Genomic DNA, 26,910 nt, shown 5'->3' with positions numbered 1-26,910 from the left:
CACCAAGCAGAAGTACTGTGTTCAAGGGGCAGGAAATAACATCTCCCACGCACCGAGACGAGCCCAAGTTCTGTTCCAGACTGCAGCTTTCATACCTGTAGAATTATTGTTGGTTTTCACGTTAAGGTGTCCCATGCTTTGTAAGTAACAAAAAAGGGACATTACCAGTGCTCTCCTTTTTATGAGCCCAGGACACAAAATCGAGAGGAAGAACTAAAGCATCCATGAAATCTCTATTAAACAACTAATAGTTTCTAAAGGAGATACTCATTTTACAAGGCTTATGCTGCAATCTTCTATCATTATTTTAATGAAATAAAGCCCTTGACTGTTTCCAGAGGCAACTTTTTCTTTCACACATAAAAGATTTTGGTTACAAAAATACCAAAAAAAAAAAAGAAAGCAATTCTGGAATAGCATTCACTGCAGAACAGGCAAGAAATTCAGAAAAGCTACAGAAAATGTCACCGGAGATCAGTTCTCAACCTTTGGAACAGCAACGAGAACAATTAAGACTCTCAGTTACATACATCGTGTTGTTTAATATGGAAAACATTGAGATATAAATCATTTATTAAACACATCCATACCATCTCTCAGATAGCATCTTACACAGCTGCAGCTGAAGGAACGTGAAACATCCACTTTGCATTTCACCTACTCTATCGTGTGCTTTCTGTGTCCCGCTTTGCTCGGGGAAGGAAAGCTAAACCATCTGCTTTGCTTTGCAGGTCCCATGAAATTCACATCTCCAGTAGGTTTAGATTAATATCGGTGGCAACCTTTTAAATCAAGAGAAGCTTCCAATCAGTTCTCCAGACAAACACCGCTATCGGAACAGAGCCCTGGATGAGCTCGGCTGGCAGGGAGCGCTCCGAAAGCCTGTTACAGATCCACATGGCAGAAGTGACAGAACGAGCAGGTTCTAACAGAACAGAAGCAGACCGCAGGGGTTTCGGAGGGGGCACACAGTCAGATCTGCCTGCGAAGAAGCAACAAGACAACCATTCCACTTGAGATTCCTTACAGAGTCTGATCTTTCACATGTGATCAGAGGCTGCTCTTACGTTCTCAGGACTGAATCATCTTCTTCTGCGTGTCAAAGACGTATCTTTTAAACAGAAGAGAGATGGTAATGGGCTGGACCGAGTCATTCTTGCTGCTTTCGTCCTCTTTGGTTGCATCCCCCTTCCCTGCCTTAGATTTCTTCTTGGAGGCAGTGGTAAGAAGAGCCTTGGTTTCTGGCTTCAGCCCATCTGTAAAACACAAGGACACACATGACAAACTCACTCAACGTCACATTTCAGTGTAACTGGAAAAATGAACAGGCAAGTTGGCTTCTGAAGTCAAACACGAGAAACAAGAACTTGAGTGTGCATCAGGAAAGTCACATTTCTGCACCACGCTTGTGGAATATGGGAACTCGCATGAAAAATCAGAAGCCTTCAAACATAGTTATTAGGTAAATTGAGATGAGCTCTTAGGCAGAAGCTCTTCCCTGTGAGGGTGCTGAGGCGCTGGCACAGGGTGCCCAGAGAAGCTGTGGCTGCCCCATCCCTGGCAGTGTTCAAGGCCAGGTTGGACACAGGGGCTTGGAGCAAGCTGCTGCAGTGGAAGGTGTCCCTGCCTGGGGCAGGGGTTGGAGCTGGAGGAGCTATAAGGTACCTGAACCATTCCACTATAGTTCACAAAAGGGATGCCCCAAATCCAGAGCAGTATCCTGGCTGTATCCTTCTACAGCTTTTAAAGTGTTAAATACAGGCCAAATTTAAACAAGCCAGAGCAACTTGCCTGGTCTAACCCTTTTACTAGTAAACCCTTCCTATTATTTACACGCATCTCTCAAAAGTTCCTTCTCATCACTAAGAATATTCATAAAAATACAAGTCAGGAATGAAACCAAGTGGTCAAATACTAAAATTATAGAGTCCCAGGAGTCAGAAGGTTCTTGAATTTTCATAGTCTATTCCCCATCAGAAGCCCACTGTGTCGGTTTTAACACATTACAGAGATTTGTGTGTGCTTGGGGGTTTTTTTGTTCTCTAAAATACACTATTTGCTGTTAAAAGTTTCCCTGTCACTGCTTAGGGAAACCAGAATCAACCTGTGTAAGATTCCAGGGATCTGACTTAAGTGTTTCTCCAAACATCAGTGCCAATCAAGAATACTTGGGCTTCCCTTCCCAAATACCAGCGTTTCTTACACTTCGATAATGTCTTGTAACTCAACACACTGGGGGCATTCGGGCTGTGAAATGCAAGATAGGAAAGCCCAAACAAACGCTGTAAACCAGGAGAGCTGTAGCTCCTGAAAGACCACTCCTGAGGAACTGTTTTCTCAAAGCAGAAGTTAGGCAACTCCTTGGAAGCTCATCCAGCACCACGGGAACACACCACGAGGTGGTTCTCAGGCATTTGGCCAAATTCAGTTCAGGTATTTCTAACCTGTGGTGTCACATAACCTTATCTCAAACACTTCATCAGCTTCTCTCCCCTCATACTGAAATGCAGCCGTGGATTCTCGTATCACAGCCTGACAAAAAGATTGAGATGCTTATGATTTGCTGGAGACAGGAGGTCTGCAGGCACAGGGACTTCGCTCCAGCCCAGCCCCATCCAGGGGCACCTGCAGGTGATCTCGGAGCCACAGCCCCAGAGCCCAGATTTCCATCCCCCTGCATCAGGCAGCAAATCCTTCCAGGCAATGCTCACTGTGGAGGGGAGGGAGGAAACAGGGAAGTGCTGAAGCAATCCCAGGAAATGCCGATTTGCTGTTTCATAACCAGAGGTTTTAAACCAGCCCTAACGCTGCAGAGCAGCCACAGGAGGTGTGGAGAGATCCCAGGGTCTTGATTTGTGGAAAATAAAGAGCACGAGAGGAGAAAAGCAAAAGCTTTTGTATACAACTAAATAAATCACAGTCTATGTAATGCTGCAGAAATCCAGCATCAAGCACAACCAACTTTGTATTGTAGTGTTCTGCAAGATCTGACAGGCTGAGAGAGCTGGGCTGGTTCAGCCTGGACAAGAGAAGGCTCCTGAAGGGGAGACCTTAGAGCAGCTCCAGTGCCTAAAGGGGCTCCAGGAAACCTGGAGAGGGGCTTTGGACAAGGGCCTGCAGGGACAGGCCAAGGGGAACGGCTTTAACCTGCCAGAGGGGAGACTGAGATGAGCTCTTAGGCAGAAGCTCTTCCCTGTGAGGGTGCTGAGGCGCTGGCACAGGGTGCCCAGAGAAGCTGTGGCTGCCCCATCCCTGGCAGTGTTCAAGGGCAGGTTGGACACAGGGGCTTGGAGCAAGCTGCTCCAGTGGAATTACTGCATCAGATCTGCTGCCCTCATTCTGCAAACAGATTCAGCACTGGCACCGTCCCCACCAAACAGTGTTTTCTGTTCCCAGCCCCGGTGCCGGGCGGTCTGAGGGCTGCAGAGTCTCCGTGACCGGGAGCAGCAGAGGGACCAGGGACCCGCGGGTTTCATCCCTCCATTGGTGTCTCGCGTTACACACAACGCGGGCTTCACATTGTACAAACCCAAGGAAACGAAGGGAAACAGATCTGTCACCAAAGAAGACATCAGACCCTTAATAGCTGAAATGACAGATATTTTTAGATGGAGGTCTAGTTTAACTTACATTAAGGGTCTAATCTCTCCTGAACAATGGCTGTGTTAGCTTGAACACATAGTGAGAAATCTGTTCCATTAATTAAGTGCTGCCTGTACTACTTGGATTTGTAGCAAATGTTAATAGAATTTTTTTCTTCTTCCTCTGTTGGACAATTACTTTATTTTGCCAAGTTGCTAATGGATTAAATTGAAAAGGTCTGTGTGTTAAAAAAAGACTTCAGCTTCAAAGTTCCAAGATACGCCTTGCATACAGCAGTGGAAAATACCTATACGTTAATATTATTAATGGGCAGTCCTCAGAGGCGCATAAGATATCTCAAAGCTTAACAAATTCATTCCCACCCATGTCTGTAACAAGTGTTGCCCAGCCAGACTTATGCCAACGTACTTGTAGCATCAACTAACCCACGCTAGATGTGAAAACCTAGTTGTAAAATAGCTTAATCCATTCTGTTCAACTACTGTTAATAATTAGCAAATAAGAATACAGGCTCTTAACAGAATATCCTTTGTCTCAGCGTGGCCTCAAGGATTTTGTCCAAACGGAACCATTTATAAATGCAAAAAAAAAAAGTGAATTTTCAAATTCAAATGAATTCAAATTCCTCAGCAGGAAAAAGAATTCCCAAGTCCAGGAACAGTTTCACACACACAAAATAAAGGACAAAAGCAGTCATTTTTTACACCATATTCACAAAAAGAAACTAGCTTCTTGGGGATGTGCACTATCTTGAATGGCTCAATGCATTGCAGCCTTGAGTTTTACATGCAAGAAATCTGCATAGAAAAGCACAGATTTCAATAACTTCCTATGGAAACATCACAATGTAGAATCCTGGACCCCTCCCTGTGTATAAATACAAGCTGGCCTCTCCTACAGTCTTTCTCTCCTACAAGCCAGCTCCTTCTTCCCTAACTCCCAATTCCACTCGATACCCTGCCTTTCAGGAATTTTCTTTCCCTCTCTCCTTTTCAACTTCATTTTTGAGACTTCCCATCTCCATATTTCTATTTCCTATTTCCACAGATCTCTTCAATATTTATATGGGAATAGACAGGAATATTTCTGTCTCCTTCAAAGCTAATGAAACGCTGTGTTTGCACAGAAGATTTTCAAGGCAGGCACATGTAAATGTGAAGGAAGATAACCCAGTATCCCCTCACGGCCCAGCCAGAGAAAGGAGTAATTTCTGAGCAAGCGATAAACACGTCATTAAAAGCAGGTGGAATAACAGAGATGCAGGGCAGGCTCTCCAGCACAGCCACCGAGAGTAATGCATTCTGCTGAACAACAACTCCCTTTTCCTATGGACACTTGTAAAGAAACCCTACCACTACCCACCCCAGCCAGCACCGAGGAGGAGGAAGGCATCGGCATGGATGATTGCACAGATTTCTTACAGCAATAATTGTTAATGAGAACAAAAAAAGTCATGTTAAAAGATGTCAGGCCTCTGGACTGAGGAGACTTGATTCATGTTTTGATTCAGGTTTGGGTGGAAGGGACCTTAAAGCTCATCCAGCTCCAACCCCTGCCATGGGCAGGGACACCTTCCACTGCAGCAGCTTGCTCCAAGCCCCTGTGTCCAACCTGACCTTGAACACTGCCAGGGATGGAGCAGCCACAGCTTCTCTGGGCACCCTGTGCCAGCGCCTCAGCACCCTCACAGGGAAGAGCTTCTGCCTAAGAGCTCATCTCAATCTCTACTTCCTTTGAACAGTGCAGATAGAACACTCACCTACCTGCAATCTTGCCTCCTGTCAACATTCAAATGTTAAAAATTGAACATCAGAGAACAAGTTAATGTCGCACATTTGATGTTGGAAATCATTTTTATCCAAGGGAAATGTAACCTTCTAATACCATAGACAAACATGTTCTTTCTTCCTGAGAGAAGCAAATAAAAGAGCAAGCAAAACTTGAAAGAGGCAAAGGGTTGGGATAATCCTCGCTCACAACGGATCATTCCTAACAGCTGCTTTTCACAATTTCAGGATTTCCTTAAACTGAACCCTCAGAGGCTGAACCCCAATTACACATTTAAGGAGCACAGGCTGCATTGATTCTCCTGCTAACAGAGAGCACAAAAGTCAGTGCCATTAGTTTCCAGCAGGATGAAGATCAACACCAGTGATCCCCCAGTACACCAGCAGGCACACACTTGTTTCTCCACTCACTCCCAAAACATGTGTCAGGAGTTCTACAATAAAGTTGTCATTAATCTGTGCTCTAAAGCCATGAAAAGCTCATGCTATTATCCCTCAAATAATGCTCTGGGGTTTTGATGCAAACGAAAAGCAGAAGCATCCCAAAAATCAGAGGATCAGTTTTCCCAGCCCTCCTGCTACAGTTCTCTACAGCCACACAGAAAGGACAAGAGGAATAGGAAACAGAACATCCTTGAACTCTTTACATTCAGTTATTAGGCAGAGACTGTTTCTCTTCTCCTCTGCTATAGATATCCAAAATCCTACCTTCAGATTTTATTCAAGGCAGGCATTTTTACCCTTCAATATTCCAGCAAAACCCCTCCTGAGCTAATGAGAAGAATGACACCTTTGGAAGCCTCCCAAAAACATATGAGCTGTGTTACTCTGCCCATAAACATTGTAATAGGAGCATCAGCTATGCCATACCACAGCTAACAGACTGGATGACCAGTCATCTAGAGCCTGCATGTCCTATGTAACTTGGTATCCCATCTACCTGTCATTAATACATGATGCTTCAGAATGAGCAGGGATGAAAACTGCATCCTGAGCTAACTACTGCCCAGGATCAGGCAGGAATTCTTCACCTAATATCAGGGTCAGTATGCCAACACCCATGAACCTTTCCAGCCAATAGATTTAAGTGCAGTGCTCCTGCAGGAGCCAATCCACTCTGCTTCTTCGTGTTCACCACTGTGGTAACAAGCATAATATGATTACCTAGACAATTTCAATGTAGCAGTTGGCCAGAAAGTCACTCAAGAAACAAGGGATGCTCCTTCCCTTGTCACCCTCAGAAGCTCAGCATTTGAGCTTCAATTACTTCCACAGATCAGGCAATGAGTTTTACTTATGCAAATCCCTTCACAATTCTGCAGTAATTCTATTTTGGATTCACACCTTTCCCCACATCTCTCGCAAATATTCTTGCTAGTCTCAAACTCCAGAGTGGATTCATTTTTCTCTTCTGGCTGTACAAGATCTGCAGTTAGCACCTTGCTCGACTCGTGACTATCAATAGGACCACAGCAGGAAGCGGGCCAAGGGCAAGCAACCAAGGAGACCAGAAAGCAGATTCCTTCCTTCCAAATGACATTCACACTAAAGCCTCAGAATGGTACCTGGGACCTGGGCAAAGCGTCCATAATTAACTGTTTGATGACAAAGACAAGAAAAACCCCATCCTGCAGCCCATGTGAGCAGAAGCACACTGCCCCATGTCCTGACCGAACACCGCTGTGACAGCCAGCCTGCATAGTACAGCTACTCCCGCAATCTCAGCTTGGTAGACTGTTTAGATATCCTTAACTACTGAAACATCTTCCCATAAACTGGGGAACAGCTGCCCTGTACCACATCAGAGAAGGCTGCAGTTTAGTGGTGAACTGAACTGCGTCTTGTATATCAATTTGTTAAGTTTATACAGGCTTTTGGACTGAGAGACGTTATTTTAAGAGGTGGTACTACGGGAAATAACATGGATTTCATTATGGGCTCCTGCTTAGCAGGGAAAGAGCTAATCTTCCTTGATGAGGAAGACAGAAGCTGTTTTAATTCAAGAGGCTGACCTAGGTGAAGTTCAGGCCAAAGCTGTATTTGGAAAACTCTCACGTCGAGCCGGACACGACCCTTTGGAGCTCAGTGCCAATTCCACACAATGGCTTGACTGCGCTCTCCGGCAGGCCTTAAAGGCACATTTTGTATCTTGGCTTTTGCTGCAAGCAATCAAGAAAGAATGCAAGAAAACAAAACTGTTTCCCAAGCACTGTTTGCTGGTGCCATAATTAATATAATCAAACAATTCCACAAATTGCTTCCAATTGCTGGCGTCACTTTCATGTGCAGAGCCAGACTTTCAAAGAAGGGCCCTTCTTGTCCTGCATCCTTACATTGGAAACCCTCGCCTCACACAATAGTAAACAAGCCCTCACTAAATAGTGTGGGGTAATTTGTACTGTAATAGGTCCCCAAGGCACCATGGACACAATTTGAAATGCCATCTAATTTTTCTTTTTAATTAAAAAACCAGTTACTATATTTAAATAACAACACAAAAAGGTTCAGAGGGGACAGAGCGGAGTTTCCCACAGCTCTCTGGGAGTTTTCTCAAGGTCAGGAAGAGTTTTATAGGCTCAACTGGTACACATTTTTTTCTTTAATTAGTCTGCCATACCCTCTGCATGAAGTCAGCGTCTTGATTTTCAGTCTGATATTGTTCATATTGCTAAATGGAGCACAGATTGCAGTACCACCCCATGTCTACCAGTTACTGATGCTGTACTTCCCTGTATGTGCCCTGCCTGCCCCTTCCCTCTCCTCTCTTAGTCCTGAACTTGTCACCTAACACCAAGGACACCCAGCAAACCACACTGTACTGAAAGTGTGCCATTCATTCAGTTTTACACTTCTCAGTTTCCAGCACACGATCAGGATATATAATCCAATTTCCCAGATTTACATAACCACATGTTTACTTTTTGTGGGCAAAATTAAAGTGTAATAATCAAACACCAGATGCAACTGAACCGGTTATCCGAAGCCATGCAGCGGGATAATCTCTGCACTTGACAAATCACACCACTGCTCTCCAACCATCTCACTACTGAAGTCCACACGTTGAGTCTACACAAGCCCATGCACATTTCAAACTGGTATCTGCAGTTCCCACAGTGGGTTTTCCAAAACACACCTTAGTCCAACATCCCCTTAGCCCTAAGTAAGGCCCCAAACAGCTCTAAAGCAGAGTGACATACTCAAGACCTTAATTTCTTGGCTAGCTGGCCACACTTCAGCAGGAAGAGGTTGAGAGCACCAAACCTGACCCTGCCTTATAGGCCAACACACTCCAGTGGCTGTTATGTTGTGTGCCACAACCATTTGCTGGCTAATCCCTCCCAGGGCATCTCACTTCATGCTTTGCATTCCCATAACATAACTAGGACTCAAATGCTCTACACTATGTTTTGTTTCTATATGCCAGAGACCGGCTCCAATACCGGTTACATGAGACACTCTAGTGCATCATGATTACTAGCTCTAGGCTACACAAACCAAGAGTACAGACAATAAATGGATCAACTTGAGGAGGGGCAAAACAACCACCAAGGAAATCCTTTTGGCCTCAAATACAACACTGTCCCATTAGCCTACAGGATTTTCCATTTATTTCCAGCACAGGCTATATACGTGCTTCCAGTGCATTAACAAGGTTGCAACTATGCTGATATATCACACTGCGACTATTCAGAAACTCTGTTTTCACTTGATGGCCACTCAGAAGTTCATGCAGTCCTTAACATCATGTCCAAGCTCTACACTCACACTCCAGGGAGAGGAGTCCTGATGCTGCCCTTCTAAGTCTGGGCGTTCCTCAAACTCCCTGAAGCAAAAACTGAGTGCAAGGAACATGCCCAATGCACAACAGGGGCAACTGTGAAAGATAATGGACTAATAAGGACATCAAATTACTAATACAAATATAAACGCAAAGTAGTTGGAGGCCTGGGAATGCAGACAGGCTTTTGTTACAGTTCAACAATAGAAAAACTACAAGCAGGTCATTGTGAACCAAGACCATTCAAAACAAAGAACGGTGTCTCAAAATCACAGCTGTTGTCACTGGACCTCTCAGAAGTACTCTCCCGAGAAGGGAGAGAAGGACAGAAACATGCAGACATAAACACAATGAGTAAAACCTGGGAGAGCCTATGACAACTGTCCCACAAGACAGATCTTCACAAGCGTTACTGGTGAGGTAACTCCTTGCTGGCTAAATCCTCAACTCAAGTGGAACAAAATCCTACAGATGTCACAAGAGTCAAGGTATGGGTGTGCAAATAGATCAAGGAACCACTAAGCACAGGAGCTTTAATCATTTTAAAGCCACAGAGTATCTTGTTGGGACTAAATTCATACCCAGTAAGGAAGTTCTCAGCCCAGAGCCGCTCAGCAGCTGGACCAGAAGATACTTTCAACCATTTCTGTCAGCACCCCAGGTAAATAAATGGTAAATAAACCAACACCACCCCTGCTCTGTGCACTGAGGTGCAGGAGAAACAATTGAAAACATTTTGAGTGCAGCATAAGGGGCTAGAACTCCATCAGCCTTGTGAAGAAGACTGTGTGGAGACCTCATAGCAGCCTTCCAGGATCTGAAGGAGGCCTATAGGGATGCTGAGGAGGGACTCTTCATTAGGGACTGTAGTGACAGGACAAGGGGTAACGGGTTAAAAGTTAAACAGGGGAAGTTTAGATTAGATATAAGGAGGAAATTCTTTCCTGTTAGGGTGGTGAGGTACTGGAATGGGTTGCCCAGGGAAGTTGTGAATGCTCCATCCCTGAAAGGCCAGGTTGGACAGAGCCTTGGGTGGCATGATTTAGTGTGAGGTGTCCCTGCCCAGGGCAGGGGGGTTGGAACTGGATGATCTTAAGGTCCTCTCCAACCCTAACTGTTCTATGATTCTATTCTATGATTCTATGAATAACAAACCAGCCCTGACACGCAGCCTTTCAGAAACACACAGTGTGGGAAAGGTCCGTTGAGGGGATGTGACACCAAATCACAGGCAGTTCATTACAAAGCAGCCTCCAATCAAAGCACTAGATCCACGGGCTGGTCTGTAATTCCCCATCTCCCAGCCTCTCCTGACACAGAGCGGGCACTGCAGCAGCCGGTTAAGCTGGACCAACTCCACTGCCGTATCCCAGGCATCTGCTGGGCCAGAGCTGAAGTTTGGCGACATTCATCTTCCCCTTGGGCTGCCTTTATAAAGCAATCCCGAACAATGGGACTTCAGCATCAAGTATAAAACATTTCCATTTTTCTTCCTAAACTTCTTTAATGCGATTAGGAGGGGAGGGGGTTGGGGAGCAGCTTTTGCTTTTTTATGTTATGTATATTGTGTGTAAACAAATATGCAATTTGCTTTAAAAAGATAAGGTGATTAAATTTTTATCGGGCTTGTACTCTGTTGTCACCACAACAAAGAGAATTAGGAGGAGGAAAGAAAGGCCTTTTTATTTGAATTATGCTCTTACCAGAGGTTCTCTCCAGCACAGCTGTAAAGCCACTCAATGTTCTCCAAACAGGCCCTTTGATTGCATTTTATTCAACTTGTTTGCATTTGGAGCAATCGAAAGGAAAAAGAACGCTCCACATTTTGATGTCTTAATGTTCCTTAATACCTTCTTTAATTTATATTAAGCTTCTTAACTAGGGTGATGAATTCTTCAAAAACAATAAAGACCTAGTGCAGAAATCTTTCACACACCATGAAAATTGAAATTATAATGTATTCATGGCTTTTTTTTTTGTTATGAAAAAACCCCTCCAACATTATTTGGAAGAAAGATTTAAAGCATATAAAAAAATCCTGAAGTTGTATGAAAATTACTTGATCCACAGAAACAGATGAAAGTTCAAACTAATTATTACAAGGGAAATAAAATGTTGTGGGAGGTGGAGGAGAATAAACAGTGCAAGAACGCTGGGTTACTAAGAAGTTTTCAGTCTTTTAGCAACCTATAAACTCCTTCTCTATGGCTTTCTACAAAAAAATAAGGATGCCGGGAATTTGTATGATTTTGTTTTACCAAGACAAATGCAAACGCTTGCCAGTTCATTCTCCCTCATTATACATATACTTGTTCCCTAAAACAGATCTCCAGCTTCATGGTTCCACAGTGGATTTCAGTGAATCCCAGACTGGTTTAAGTTGGAAGAGACCTTAAAGCTCCTCCAGCTCCAACCCCTGCCATGGGCAGGGACACCTTCCACTAGAGCCGCTTGCTCCAAGCCCCTGTGTCCAACCTGGCCTTGAACACTGCCAGGGATGGGGCAGCCACAGCTTCTCTGGGCACCCTGTGCCAGCGCCTCAGCACCCTCACAGGGAAGAGCTTCTGCCTAAGAGCTCATCTCAGCCTCCCCTCTGCCACAGCATCACATTTTCTTTGCTTGTGTCCTACAAACCAACCCTGTTCTTGCAGCACAAAAAGACAAAGCAATGCTAACCTGGAAGCTCGTCCAAGCACAACAATCATCTTACTACAGGTAACCCCCATTCTATCCCACCTGTTAAAACTTTCATCAGCTTTCTTTATGGGAGCAAATACAAAACCTACATATCCACATCAGTCCTGTTGCATGCAACCAGTTACAAGACTTAACTGCGGTATCTGTAAAAGCTCGTGCCTTTAAGCAGAAATGATGCATGAATTTTAATTTGTTTAAAATGTTGAAAAATTCCATCCAAGGAAATGGAGTCAAGAAGCCAAAGGATGAGGCCATCTATCTGGTTTGTATTTATAAAATAAAAACCTCCAGCCTATACATGTCTTAGTCACCCACAAATCCTCCAGCAGTAAAAAATACTTTCCAATAACGATGTTTCCTGCATTTCTTTTAATTAAGACACTCTGCTCTCCCCATTCAGCACATGCTGCTTGAACACTGTGGAGCCGTAACTGATTCCCATTGTATTATTGAACTATTACTATTTTAAAATGTCCTCACAAACTAGGCAGTGATTTTGGACACTGGGATAGATTTGCAGAATAGGCCTCTTCCTGTAAAGCTCCTTCAGGATCATTCATTTTGAAAATGCAAAGTCATCAGCCCACCCTCCAAATAAAAACACTTTAAATCAATGTCAGCGTTATTGTTAAAGGCATAACTTGGTTATATTCCCCTTTCTCAATATCAAGACTTTCAGTTCAATCTTTTCATGCTTTTTCTCAGTAATCACCAAGACCAGAAATAAACCTTGGAATCCAAAGTTAATGTTTTCTAATAATTACTTTATAGTGCTTGGGCTCCAAATGCACCACCACAACAGCAAGAACAATCCCAGTGAAGCAGTGATGTGGTTGTAAAGAGGCAGGTATGCTAAATCAGACTTTAAATGAGACAGGACAAGGAGCAGAGATACAGCAACACAGACCCAGCAGACTCTAACAACTAATACCTCTCTCCAGGCCCCAGTGATACTTCCATTTTTCTAGGCAAGCACCCAAGGGCTGGGTTTCCTTCCTCATCCCACTCTTCCTGGGGCACAGGCTGTTCTAAAGCCTGGGCAAGTCAAATAGCAGAGAAGGCAAGTACAGCCTCTGTCCTGCCACAGCGAGCAGATCACTTTGAGGGCTGAAGGAGATCAGCTTTCCCAAGCCATCCTCAAGAGATTCTCTTCATCCTGTGCTGATACTGTTCAGGAACAGGATGCAGGCAGGTCACAGACCTGAGATGCAGAAATTAACAACAAGCATCCTGATGCCAGCTGGAAAAGAACAGATTACAGCAACCTCCCCACATTCCCACTGCCAATGTCAACCTGTTCGAGTGTCCGGGTCCAAACCCAGCAGTGAGAGGGAAAAGATTCCCAACTGGTATTTCAGGGGGTTACAACACCCAATGCAGCTCCAAGCACTGGTGACCTGCACTGAAGAGCCACTGCGCATTCCCAACACACCAACTCACTTGGACTTGTGCTGCACAAAACCTAACCCGCACCACTGAATTTGGTGTTTCTAGAGAGCACAGTACAAGGCAGCACTGAAGGAGAGGAAAATTAGATTAGAGCAGATGGAATACGACCAGCCAAAACACACAAACAAGTCCACAATAAATGAACCCCATTACCGAAACCACAAAGGCAGCATCTTGTGTGATGACTGCTGATTTCATTAGGTTTGGGTTCTAGTACAGTCCACTGCAGGAGCAGGAGTTCTCACAGCTCAACATTTATTTTTCTTGACAAATAGCTGTTAAACATTTGCCTTGTACTAACACATCAATGTTTAGGATATCCTTACTCAAAGACAACACAGGAACATAGTTTAGCCTATCAACAACATAAATGACTTGTGAGTGACCCTACCAAAGCCTGGATTATCTTTTGCCCACTGAGTTTTGCAACAGCACTGTATTTTTGAAGGTGGGGGAAAACAAAGACAAGACAAATTCACATTCAGATTGCTTTTTCTCCAAAACCTCTTCTCCATCTTCCTCTCAGCTCCCATTATGACCCTGCTCCAGTCAACTCTCCACAGCATCTAAAAGACATCCAATAAAAGGAAACAGAGCATCCCCTCCAACACCCATCTGCGCCTGTGTTCTCTATTTAGACCCCTGCCTCAGGGTTTTAATTCCCTCCACCCTTACTCCCGACTTAGCCTCAGTGGTCTTGATGTCTGCAGTTATTGCTCAGGGCAGAGCTGATCAACTGCAGGTTCTGTGATGGGAACCAAGAAGGCATTTACAATTCCAGCAGCTGTTCCTCATTTTGCAGCAGAATCATGGCAAATCTGTGGTTCAAACCCTCCCTCCTATGAGGAGGACAGAAAATACATGAACAAACAAAAAAAAAAACCCCAAACCCAAGGAAAAGCAAGGAGTGGGAAAGTACCACAGATGAAGAACACAGCCCTAGCCCATAACCATTTTGCAAGCAGAAAGCTAGTAACATAGAGACTATCACACCACATCAAGCCAAGACTGAAGTCCTATCTTATCCAGGTTCCTTCCTTACCAGCAGACACTGGATAAGGGGGAATTCTGCAGCACAACAAAGTATTAAGTCATATTCTCCTCTTAAAGACCTAGGAGCCCTGCAGCCTGCAGCTATTGTGGGTAACACACAAGGAAGCTGTCTAGTGAGGAAGCACATCCCCACGCAGGTTAACATGCCACCCCTCGCCTTGTCAGCTACTCCAGCCCTCACAGATCCAATTGGAAGCAGCAGCAGCATTCCCTCATCCTGAATGCTGATGAGGGAAGTCACAAAAGCCATGTTTCACACACAGTTCATGAGGTGATGGACCTACAGCAGGTTTATATTAGTATTTATGCTGCTAAAACTCAAGCTCTAGTAACAATTCCAAGGAGAAAGACAAACCCAAGTCTTAACAAAACCTGCCCTTCCACCTAAGTTTAAACAGTAAGTCTTAACAAGGTTTTCCTCAGGAAAGCTGTCCTCTTATCCTCTGAAAGAAATACGGGATACCCTGGGAAGACAAGAGCCTAACTCTTCAGAAAGAAATCAGGGAGTTTGCCCAAGGGACATGGGGGTGGTCAGGATGAGGCAGCATCTTAAACTTCCCTCTCAAACAAGATCAGCCTCCGTGTCTTAAATGCACATCCTTCAGATAACCTGTGTGGTGCCCAAGTCTGGCTCTAGGTGCAAGAAAAACTATCAGTGTGCAGGCAGAAACAAACCCATCTTCTTTCCTGTACTGGGCTAAGAGATAGCAAGCAAAGAGGTCACCCAGATCAGTTCTGCAGTAAGTCAGAAGCAATAAGCACATAGCACTTAACGTTCGGATTTCATTTCCTATTTACATGCATCAGCTTTGATTGAGCAACTTTCTATGTAAAAAAGACAGCAGAAATAAGGCAAACACTGGGATGAGACCTGCTCCACATGAAACTTGAGATACTTGTAGTGAACTTCACTGGGGAAATAAAGTAGTATAAAAATAGCACTAACATTAGAAGAGCCTCGGTTGCTGTGCTGGCTCCTAATGAAGGGTAGTTTGTGCTCTGCAATCTAAAATTATAATGGACAGGCCACTCTGCTCCCACCTTTTATTCAGTCCTATTTTACTACTCCAAATAGACACTACCTAAATTTGTATACTCTTTAACAGCAGTTAATCTTCAATTAAAATACCTAGAGCAGAAACTAAGATAACTGGTTTAAAAGGTAAAAGCTTATTGACAAAAACGTATTCTTCATATTGCCTTTTTTTAATTCTGCATATTAAAAATGTCATTTTTATGACTTGGAAAAAAAAAATCTCTGGGAATAATGAAGGCTAACAAAAGACTGAAGAGCAGTAATTTAAAAAGCTCCATATGTAGCATCCTGATTACTGTATCAGTCCCATTTCCATAACGAAGGGAGAAGTCACCAGACGGCTGCCTGTCCTTCCTGGTGACAAGGAAAGGGCACGGAGAACAGTGTGGCTTCAGGGCATCCTCCTCCAGGCTCCAAGGGAGGAACAAGGAGCCTGCTGCAGCACAGCATGGGGGTGGCACACGGTAACCCCAGCTTTGGTGGTCCCTGCACATGTCCTTAATTTGGAAGCAGCTGGGTTCAAAAGTTTATCCTCCCCGTTTGACCTGCCGAGGTTCAGCGTGCGGGTGCGCATAGGAGAGCGCGCATCCCAGCACACACGCAGGGATGTGCAGCCACAGAGCACCCAGGGGACATCTAAGGCTTTGCACCCAAGAGCATCCTGCGTATTTTAAACGCCAAAGCATTACCCAGTACACACTGGAGTGGCGCGCACGAGGGGTCAGCCTTCCCAATCCATCTTGGCCAGCCCGCATCGCAAAATACAGTTGTCAGGGTCTGGAATTTGGGGGTATAATTTCACAAAAGGGCAGATTAACAAAAGAATTTAATTGCAGTAGTACCTATTTAGATAGAATAGATTCAACACACATCCTAGAAAGTACAACCACCAAATCTGCAAGCTTGAGCAGATTAGTGCATGCCTATCACAGGTAAACCTGAGTAATAGGTTCAGCAGCCACAGAATTCTCTTCACATGTATAGCACTTTCCATCACAGATGCAGCAAGTTGAAGATGTAATTAAAGCAGGGGCTGAGTAAGGGAAGCAGGAAGACTAGAACACAGTAAGTTTATGAGCATCAATGCAAAAGCATAGTCACAGACTGATGGACAGTCACAGCTCAGATGAATTAAAGTATTCTCCACTTGACATGTGCTTATTTGCTTGAAATGCTCCACAACTGCAGGCAGAAATCCCTGTTCCTGACACAAAGGATGTAGTTTTCAACCATTTCTCATCGTGCAGCTCAGACACAGGGAGTCTGTGCCTATTAGCTGAGCTTTGCTCACTGCAGATCTGCTCCTTGGCACATTGGATGCACGGCAGAACATCTTCACTGGGATTTCAAGAGAGATCTAAGGTTGTGAATTTATAGCACGTTTGTGATGGGATTTGAGCACTCAGACAGTTACTATCATGAGATAAGAAAGAGCAACTAATTAATCCAGGGAAACGCAATGGTAGAGGCGAGTGCAATAGTGTCCTCAGCACTGGAGCTATTTTGAAATCTTGAATCAACTGTTTACAGAAGCTCTTCAACTTGTGTTCACAGCACTAAGTGCTCTTCATGTATAAATAGGCCTTGTTTTATTTAAACGGTAAGACCCATCATGCAGAGGATAAACAGTTTGTGGGCAGTGGAGAACCCAACTTTTCAAACAGACCAAGCACTTGGAGGTTGCTGAAGTTGCAGCGTTCAGTCAGAATTACACAACAGTAACGCCATTACAAACCAGTTCCAAACACAACGGGGGGCAAACACTTTGCATGCAACACAAATCAAGTGAAGCACATAGTCCTAACGGCTGAGAAAATGAAAGTTCTTTAACAGAGGAGCCCATACATCAGCAACTGAAACTGAGAATTACAACACGAGATGGTGCCCGAGGGGAACAAGCACCACAAAGACACTCCAGACAGTGAGGCTGTGGAGACCATTCCACTTAACCAAGGCCAAAACCCACAAGTCTCTCTCCAAAAGTTCCAGGGACAAAGGGAAAAGTTAACCTTCAGAGGCACTGTGCACTTCAGACTTCCCTGGGACCTGAAAACCCATCCAGCTTTCCAGGGAAACCCCCAGGATTCAATGGAAATGTTTCAGACATTGCTAAAGCATCAGGTCTGATCCCCTAAAAGGTGGGAAATAAGGGTAAAAGCCCTCCAAGAAAACAAAAAGTGTACTTTCATTGCTCTGCAGTAATGGTAACAAAGGGAACACTTCCCATTTCTGTTTCAACACAGCAGTACCCAACTACTCAAAAAAGAGCAAACAATAGTAAATAATAATTCCCATGTATTGCTAGAGCAGACAAGTAAAAAGGAACTCACCAAGCAATCACAGACAGAACGGGCTCTCCAGGGCCACGCAAGCCCTGGGCTGACAGCTCTACTCAAGGGATACCAGCACACTTACTCCGTCATACGTAAACTGGATCCTACCTGGTCTGTAAGTATAAATTGGGAATAACTCAAGAGATTCAGTGGTTTAAGTGAGAACAATTGAACCAATACCTCTTGCTCATACACCAGTGATAACAGAGGAAGAACAACTGCCTTACAGAAGCCCTAAAGCTGTGGTACAACTTGCTCTCGAGTTCCTATAGCCCTAATGAATAAGCACGTGAGATGGAAGTTAACAAACCCAGCCTAGTTTTGATTGACTTCCATCAGATCACAACATTATTTCAGCTCTGTCTCAGCTTCCCCACTCACTAACCTCATGTTGTAATGCTACAGTTCTTTCCACAATACCTTGAAATAACACAGCCCTTTCTTAATCTGAAGCAAAGCTCTGTAGTATTTAAGTTTACAGAGTGTCCTTGCTGCTGAAGCCGCCTCTTCCTCTTAATTTCATGTTTAAACAGCTCCACCGAGCTCTGAAGATCTTGATTTATTTCTGATTTTACAAATTTTAAACCAGGCTTTTTGCAGGGATGTAATTCATGGCTTTAACATTTCATCAAATAGGCTTTTGTTGAGTGCGGCTGAGCAGGCACATTACTCAGGGTCATAAACTTCAAGTCAAATCACAGGCAATGGAGCAGCTCCTGGGCTTTTCCTATGCTCCCCGCGCCTCCCACAGAAGGCTAATTATTTTACAACAAAACTGAAGAGTATTTTTTCCCCCTAAAGCTGTATTTGTTCCTTGTGTCACTGTTTCTGCTCCCGGAGCATGAATTCATTGTCTGCAGCTCCTATTTTCCCAGCAGAACCACAGTGCTTGTCCACCCATATACCAGCAAGAAGACTCAAGCTGAAGGCAAATGACATCCTTAAGCAGCATTAACTCTTGATGTGTACATTGCCAACAGATGCCTGCACAACACCATGCCCTCACCTCTGCCTTGTACTGAGACAGGAAGGCTGTGGTGTTATTTAACATCTGAGGTGTTTGAACCCACTGACATTGAACATACTGTCATTCCTATGTTTTTCTCTTTAATTATCAGTGTAGCATTTGCAGAAGAACAGACCTGCAGAAGCAGTTTCCACTTCAAAGCAATAAACTAGATGGTTATGACCAGTGAAGATCTGGATGTCCAGAAAGCCACGATTGTTACATCAGCTCCATTTTTAGGACAAGTCCCAAGGTGTGCTGACACAGAAGTCACGGAAGTAGAGAAACAAAAGTCAAAGTACTGTTTTGTACCCAAATAGACAGCTCTATTTTTAGGAGGGAAAAAAAATCCAACCAAACCAGCAAATGCATTGAACTGTGCCTGGTCTGGAAAAGGGAGTTCCTCAACTATGGAAGATTTAACAACCTCACCCAAAATAAAGCAAGTAAGGTGGTTGTTTTTAAATCCAGGACCAAGTGACCCTGTACAGGGAGTCAGAGTTTATTCTGGTCTCTTCCGTCATCCCGAAGCTCCTACTTTGTCATTTCTACTGTTTAAGTCCTTCACGAGAACCTTTAAATCCAACAATTAAGACACAAATAAAAACCAGGCCTAAGCCCCAGTTTGATAAAGGAAATAAGTTTATAACTGCTGCAAGCTTTGTCCTTTCAGGATGACCAAATACATGCACTAGATCAGCTCTTAGCCCTCAGCAAGGCTGGGGGAAAAGTAAAGCTTCATTTAACGCTCAGTCCCATTCAGTCATACAAAGCCAGGAGGAGGCAAAAGGGTAATAATTTAGCAATGAAACAACTCCAAAGACGTAGAAAAGCATGGCAGCCCCCAGAGGTTTGCCAAAGGGCTCTTCTGGGGACAGCCAGGGCTACAAAAGCTGCTTTAAGCTTCAATCCTTAAAATAAGCCCATAAACTCAGAAAATACTTCTCTGCAAGGGTGGCAGCCCCATAAAAGTTTTATGAATGTTTTAAAAGTGCCCCGTCAAGGGGCCAGCCGCTCAGTCACCTCCCAACCTCCTGAAGAACAACACAGGCAGGGAAGCAGGGCTGTGGGTCAGGTTCCCAAGCAGCCTGACAAACGGCTCCATTCCTCCTGCATCCCCCTAAGCACACATCCTGGTCTGTCCCATCGCCACTGGGGCCAGGGCATGGCTGAGCCATCACCTGCCTCTACCCATCTTCTTCAAGATCTTATCCCCTCCCTGTTAGCTATCACCTGCTGGGGAAGGGGAATACAAGCCAGTATATATAAATAAGGGGCACCATAGGGAAATACAAACCCAATCTGGTTTTAAAGTTCTATTTCTAAAAGCATCTTAGATCCAGAGGTTGTAAAAACGTATGGTTCATGCTCCTCAAGTGAGCCAGTCACTCTTAGTTTGACACTGGCTTACAGAACTGGACAGCAGGCCAAGCATAAAGGGATAAGAAAAGACCAAAGCAGACTTCTGTGCATCCCACTTTTATGAATACATAAAGCTCAAGAGGAAAATCAAGCCGAAGTAATGCAAAGACAGTGAATTTAAGTGAAAGGACATAAAAGTAATTTATGAAACCCTGAAGCCTGAAGACGTCAGACAGAAGAGGGATGCTGCTTCTCCCTCCTGCCGCACATTTTTTCCCTATCTCTCTTCCATCACACAATCTAAAACTCCACACAAAGCTTGGCACCTTCCTTAAAATCCAGGAGGGAGAAATAACCATAGGCAGCAGAATTAAAATGGGATGGAAGATAAGAGCCAGTGACCAACAAAGAATTGCCTCCAGCCAACCAGACTCTCACACCAGGGGATTGGAACTGGATGAGCTTTAAGTCCCCTTCGAACCCAAACCACCATGCGATTCCATGAAACAAAAATGCCCTAACCTTGTGACAGAGCCACCACTTTGAAGGACGAGGGTCTGACACGTGCTGATGCAAAGGAGCACACACAGAGGCTGGCAGCAGAAAGCCGTGGCCGATCCAGGGGTGGCTGGTCAAGCAGATGTTTCCTGTCACAAGTGTCGTATGTTTGCACTGCTACAGATTCTCTTTTAGTGTATTGTGTTACTCCATCTATCCCCACGAATTGTCCATCTTGTAAAATTCTTTTAATTATGCATTTTCTTGTTATCTGCATTATCTACAATTATTTAGACTATTATAATCTCAGTTTCAAACGCCGGCTATAAACATTGTTACAACAGTTATTAAAGAGGGATTCGTATACATACACACACATAGATGAATAATTTACTTTACAACTGCTCTGAAATACTGTGACGTGATTTTGTTTCCCCAAAACAAAAGGAAACCCAGAAGGAAAATAAAGACTTGGAAGGACAGGATCCAACCCGCCTTTCCCAGGATCTCAAAGCAGCACTTCTCCCCGAGATGGCACAACCCTGTCCTGTATTTGAAGCCGTGTTGGACACTTCTTTCTGGGGGAGTGCTGCAGATGCTGAGCCAGAGCTTGGCAGGAGTAAGTGCTCTGTTAGATTAAGTTTCAGCATAATGCTCTCGATAGGAATCGGAGCAGCATCCCTAAAGTGCAACGGGAGGGTAAACCGCCAGCCATCGAGATGGATGGTTTGTTTTTATTTTTATAGAGATTGTCTAAACCTCAACTTTCACCTCTTGGCTCCCTCCCCCTCCTGTTCTCAGTCACCTCCAATAGCCCATCTGTCTGCTTCATTTAATAGAAACCTATATTTCCTGGCTAATGGATGCATTTGGCTAAGAAGATAATCTCTTTGTGTTCGCTTCAGTTGTCACATTCCTGTTATCATATTAATACTGATTAAATACGAAACCCAACATTTAAGTCAGACCCCACACATTATTTAAAAGCGACAAGATGTTCATATTTTGGCACTCTTGAAACCTCAGCCGGCGGGGAAGTGGCCTCCCCCCCACACCTCACCTTTCAGCTGGCTGCCACCCATATGGATTTTTACAAGACAGGATATTTCAATAGCACCGTCCTAGTCGGGACCACCCCGTAAAGTTCAGGTTTCCGGAGCAGCTCTAGGACTGGTACAAACCTATCCCAAGAAAACCACGACCCTGCAGGCCGAGCAGCACGATGCTGGGGGTTACAAGACACAAAGGTCAATGAGACCTTGGCTCCCTCAAGAAACGTCCATCGGCAATTCACAGCTCACATTTGTGCCTCAGTTTCCCCACCTGTAAGGATATCTGTGATGCGGCTGGGTGGCTAGTCTATTAATGTCTGTGTGGGTCTGCATGGCTACAGACTTGAGGTGCTGCAGAAAAATGTAGTACAAATCACCAGCCATCAAATCAGCAAAAAGTAATTCAACAAATTCTGGGATTTAAGCCAACTTCATACCATGTCACACACGTGATAAAGCACTTCTAACCCTGGACAAAGTCATCCTCCAATTCCAGAACAGCTCCACTCATCGGAGCTACACTGCAGCAAGACAGATGAATTTGCACCATTCCCTTCTTGCTTCCCATCACCAGCCTCTCTGGAGGAGGCGGACTCTGATCTGATAGCCATGAAAATGAGCTCAGCACGATGTCTAACACCTAACTATCACTGTTGTAAAATAAAAGTCATTAATGTGGCTACTTATTTGTTCAGGGTTTATCCTATTCAATTTAAGGGACCATCACTGCCAAGTCACAGAAGCACAAACTGGTAGCCTCAAAGCTCTGGTGCATTAAGTCATGATTTGCCAAACCCCCACTTCAGCAAGAGCCCAGGTTGTCCGTTCAAGTCATCGGTGTGTGCAAACACCCAGTCTGAGAACAGGAGCACAATGGTTACGTACACCAAACGCGAAGAGAGTCTCAACCACTCTGGTGACATCCAGCTTCCCTGGGTACGAGCTGCTGACACTCCTCTCACCCATACCTTTCCCAAAGGGGATGCGACACCTCCTGAGCAACGCTGGAGCAGAGGAGGTTATACCGTGGTCAGGGAAGCTCCCCTGGGATGGCAGGAAGGCTAACCTAACCTTCTGAGATCCGTATAAACAAACAGCCGAACATGGAAAGCCTTGAACCGAGGGACTGCTGTTTACCTAACCCCTGAACTGCAGAAGACATCAATCCCTGCCTTATTAAAGAAATGCGTATGCAGGGCCAGGCATGCCTGCTTGATCAGCTCCCTCCTGTTCACAGCTTCTTCGGGGTCGGAGGAAGTTCCAACAGGCCCCATTCCATAAATAAAATCCTTCTGCCTGGCGATAACTAAATTGTATTAAGACGGGCTCAGACAGCTTCAATTAGAAATAATCGGGTGGACTGAAATACCCTCCATCAATTTGCTTGCAGCTCGTCTTTTCCTTCTTTTCCATCCCAAACCAATTCCAGCTACCTGGTTCACTGAGAGCAGCAGAGAATCTGTAATATGCTTCCACTTATTATATGTGCAATCCATATGTATGCGTATCCCCAAATCAAAGCCACATTTGATACATGAATAAAAGCTTTAAGTACAGAACAAATCAACAGGTCTCCAACAGGAGATTCCCAACCATCCACAAGCAAAACCAGGAAACTTCAGATTCTGAGTAACACTGACTCTGCCCCCAAGCTTCCAGGATTTCTCTCCCTCCTTAACATCCTAAAAGCAACCACTTTGTGTAATAGAAATCCATCCTTTATGAAAATCAGAGTTAAGTCATTCAACCAAACTCACTGCAAAACTCCACAGCCGAGTCTCCTTACGAGTACCATAATTTTCTCCTGTGAGATTTTGAGCTTTGTTAAAAAGATGTTTAAAATGTGGTGTTAATCTACCTATAATTTTTTCCAAATGCCAAATAAAAGGGTTTTTTTTTGTCCCCTGTACTTATAAGAAATCTCCATCCCTGGCAGTGTTCAAGGCCAGGCTGGACAGAGCCTTGGGCAACATGGTCTAGTGCGAGGCATCCCTGCCCATGGTACAGGGGTTGAAATGAGATGACCTAAGGGTCCTTTCCAACCCAAACCCCTCTATGCCTAAGAAGCAAATTCTAAATGAGAATCATTCCAGCAGACATTTACTCTGAAACCTTGTCATAGATTTAAGAGTAAACGCTAGTGAAATGCATGATGATCAACTGGACAGAAACAGTCACATTACTCTGTTTTCACAGGTGTGAGAAACTAAGTCAGTTTTTTACTGGAATAAGTTGGCAAATATTAAAAGGTATGTACATATTGTAGGATTTGCTCCAAAAACCTTCGTTTCTATTCACCCTTCAAACGGTTCAGTCAGTGGAAAAGGGATCTTAAAATATTCAACCACTTTTAAAAGGAAGAGCAACTCAAGACAGAACGTGGGTCACTAAAGCCAAGCTTAAGTTCCACTTAAAGTAAAAAACAACAATGCTGACAATTTACTGAGTAGCTCAATCTTGCTCTGAATGTGCACCATTTCAAGACAATAAAATACAAACCACAACTAAAATTGCATTATATCCTCAAGCTACTGGAAGCAACAAGGAAAACGCAAAGGAAAACTAGGATTGGGGAAACAGGCATCAGTTTCCACACGGACTCCAGCCGGACTATAATCTTTGCACATCTCCTAAGGAGGTACTTGTGAGAACAGTCAATTGCAATGAGCCATGAAAAGAAAATCCTCAGTCCACGATCTAGAGCCTGCTCCTGTCAGCAGAACATGCATTCTTTAGCTTATTTCATCCTTGAAGACGTCATCTTCCTCTCCCACCAGCAGCAGTACCTGGCACAGCCCGTGCTACCATTGTGCTAGCTTGAAAATGCAATTCATTGCAATCCCAGAAAACAGATCCATGTTCTTCATGTTGCATTCATAATGCCAATCCTGACAAGCTGATGCTTTAAGAACGCACAGGCAAACAGTCCCTCTCCTCACACATCCATACACTAACTGGCCAAAAGGAAAAACAGGGAATGTTGTTCATTCACAGATGGAAAACTGAGAAGGGAAATAAATGTATTTAGCAGTAAATAGGTACCTGGCAGCAAACATCCTCAGGTGCCCAACAAAAGGCGGTACCACACCAACAGCATTCTTCATTTAGATACAAAGGGACAGTTTAGGATGAAACCACCAAGAAACCGAAGGGATGGCACAGGTTCAGGGTTCTGTACTTAATGTATTTATTTTATGTTCCATCCCTGGCAGTGCTCAAGGCCGGGTTGGACGGGGCTTGAAGCAACCTGATCCAGTGGAAGGTACCCCTGCCCATGGCAGGGGTTGGAGCTCTATGGGCTTTAAGGTCCCTTCCAACCCAAACCAGTTTGGAGTTCTATAAAACCCAAAAAGCAGCTGAGGCTGCTCAGGGGTGGGTAGGCAGAGGAAGGAGCTGCAGGAGTAAGAAGAGGTAAATGACCAACGGAGAGGGAATGAACAGGGATGGCAGAGTACAGATTATGGTAAGACATCAGCAGAATGGAACAGGGTGGCTCACCAGTTATTACAGGGACATCAGGCTCTCCGAATCACCACTTTGTCTGCATTTCCTAATCTGGAATAGTTGGGAGGGATGAAATGTAAAGGGGTGAGGGGAATTGAGGGCTCAAAGGTTTCAAAAACTGTTCTGATAAGACCCACAGCCCAGACACAATATGGAATTCTGGTGATTGAAGTTACAACCTCAGATGCTTTACAAAAGACTTTTTGATGCAGGAGGACTTTTTTTTTCCTTTTTTATGCCAGGTATTAAGTACTTCTGGAGTATTTTCTGCAGGTTTTTTAATGCAGTAGTACTGTAGTTACAAGAAGGAAATGCTTTTATTGCTTATGTATAATATTATACATAAATCATGTTACAGCAGACACCCTCCATCAAAACAGGTCTATTGAAGCTCCAGTTATTTCCTATTCTTTATTAAACACTGAAATCCCTTTGTGAAAACACCAACCAAAGGATGCTTTTCACACAGACTTCCTTGAAATCAATGCACACCATTAAGAACAACTATTTTGTTGTCCCCAAACTCAAAACACTGATCAAACTCCCAAGGTTCATGTCCTTGTCACGCGACAGTTCTCATCCACCAAGCACCGGCCGCTGTTGGGAGTCCATACTTCAAATAGCCTACAATTTGCAAAGCACAAAGCTCTGTTCCTCCAGGAAGCCCCCATGGTGCATGTTTTTACTCAGACTTCAAAAAGCTATCAGAACAAACACTGGGGGAAAGGGAAGGTGAAAGGCCCAAGGGATGAAGGATCAAAATGGAGTAAATAAGCACAGTTTACAGAGACAAATTTCATTGCAAGAGGGCAATCCGAAAGCACGAGCTGCCCTTGTGGAGATATTTATTAAGATCAAAGTTAAATTACATAAAGGCTTAGAACTTCAGTGTTTTCCACCCAGACAGTGCAAAGCCATTAGTGAGGATGGAGCATCCAAAGATGGCGGCATGTGATGGGCTGCACCCCCAGAGCATGAGCTCAGGAAGGGGACTTTCCCCCTCTGTTGCGCTCTGGGGAGACCTCCCCTGCAGTCCTGATCCAGCTCTGGGGCAACAGCACAAGAGGGATGTGAAGCTGTTGGAGCAAGGCCAGAGGAGGCCATGGAGATGCTGCAAGGGCTGGAGCAGCTCTGCTCTGGAGCCAGGCTGAGAGAGCTGGGCTGGGTCAGCCTGGACAAGAGAAGGCTCCTGAAGGGGAGACCTTAGAGCAGCTCCAGTGCCTAAAGGGGCTGCAGGAAAGCTGGAGAGGGGCTTTGGACAAGGGCCTGTAAGGACAGGCCAAGGGGAATGGCTTTAACCTGCCAGAGGGGAGACTGAGCTGAGCTCTTAGGCAGAAGCTCTTCCCTGTGAGGGTGCTGAGGCGCTGGCACAGGGTGCCCAGAGAAGCTGTGGCTGCCCCATCCCTGGCAGTGTTCAAGGGCAGGCTGACACAGGGCAGCCTGCTCGAGAGGAAGGTCCCTGCCAACCCAAACCAGTCTGGGATTCTACAAAATAATTCCTTCTTTTGCATTGTATAAATCAGCCACAGACCTGGGAGCGCCATCCAGAGCTCGTGGCTTCCACATCCTTGCTGTAGGCAAACCAGACGGCACCTGGAGAAAGCTGCCCACTGAAGGTCAGTGGAAGTTCCCCTGAACACCTCATCCCACAGTCTCTGCTCCATCGGCACACAGAGCCCTGCTGCCATCTCCCACCAGAACAAGCATCCCTTCACCACAGAATCATCACTTAAACACCTGGAACAGTAAAGA

The 26,910-nt window shown here is 44.6% G+C and overlaps 1 protein-coding gene across 1 annotated transcript in view; it reads right to left on the bottom strand.

Moving 5' to 3' along the window:
* Positions 1 to 979: 979 nt before the first annotated feature.
* Positions 980 to 26,910, bottom strand: part of EEFSEC (eukaryotic elongation factor, selenocysteine-tRNA specific) — a 101,675-nt gene continuing 75,744 nt past the window's right edge. The window contains exon 7 of the mRNA XM_057417555.1: positions 980 to 1,256. Within this exon, the coding sequence (XP_057273538.1) occupies positions 1,072 to 1,256 (185 nt within the window). The 3' untranslated portion in view covers positions 980 to 1,071. The remainder of the gene's footprint in view (positions 1,257 to 26,910) is intronic.

This window comes from Pezoporus wallicus, unplaced genomic scaffold (genome assembly GCF_028554395.1).
Source record: "Pezoporus wallicus isolate ANWC-B61680 ecotype Strahan unplaced genomic scaffold, APGP_CSIRO_Pwel_v1 contig_8542, whole genome shotgun sequence".
Taxonomy (NCBI): Eukaryota; Metazoa; Chordata; class Aves; order Psittaciformes; family Psittacidae; genus Pezoporus; species Pezoporus wallicus.
The sequence above is the reverse complement of the archived record's forward strand: the minus strand, read 5'-3'. Positions and strand labels throughout refer to the sequence as shown.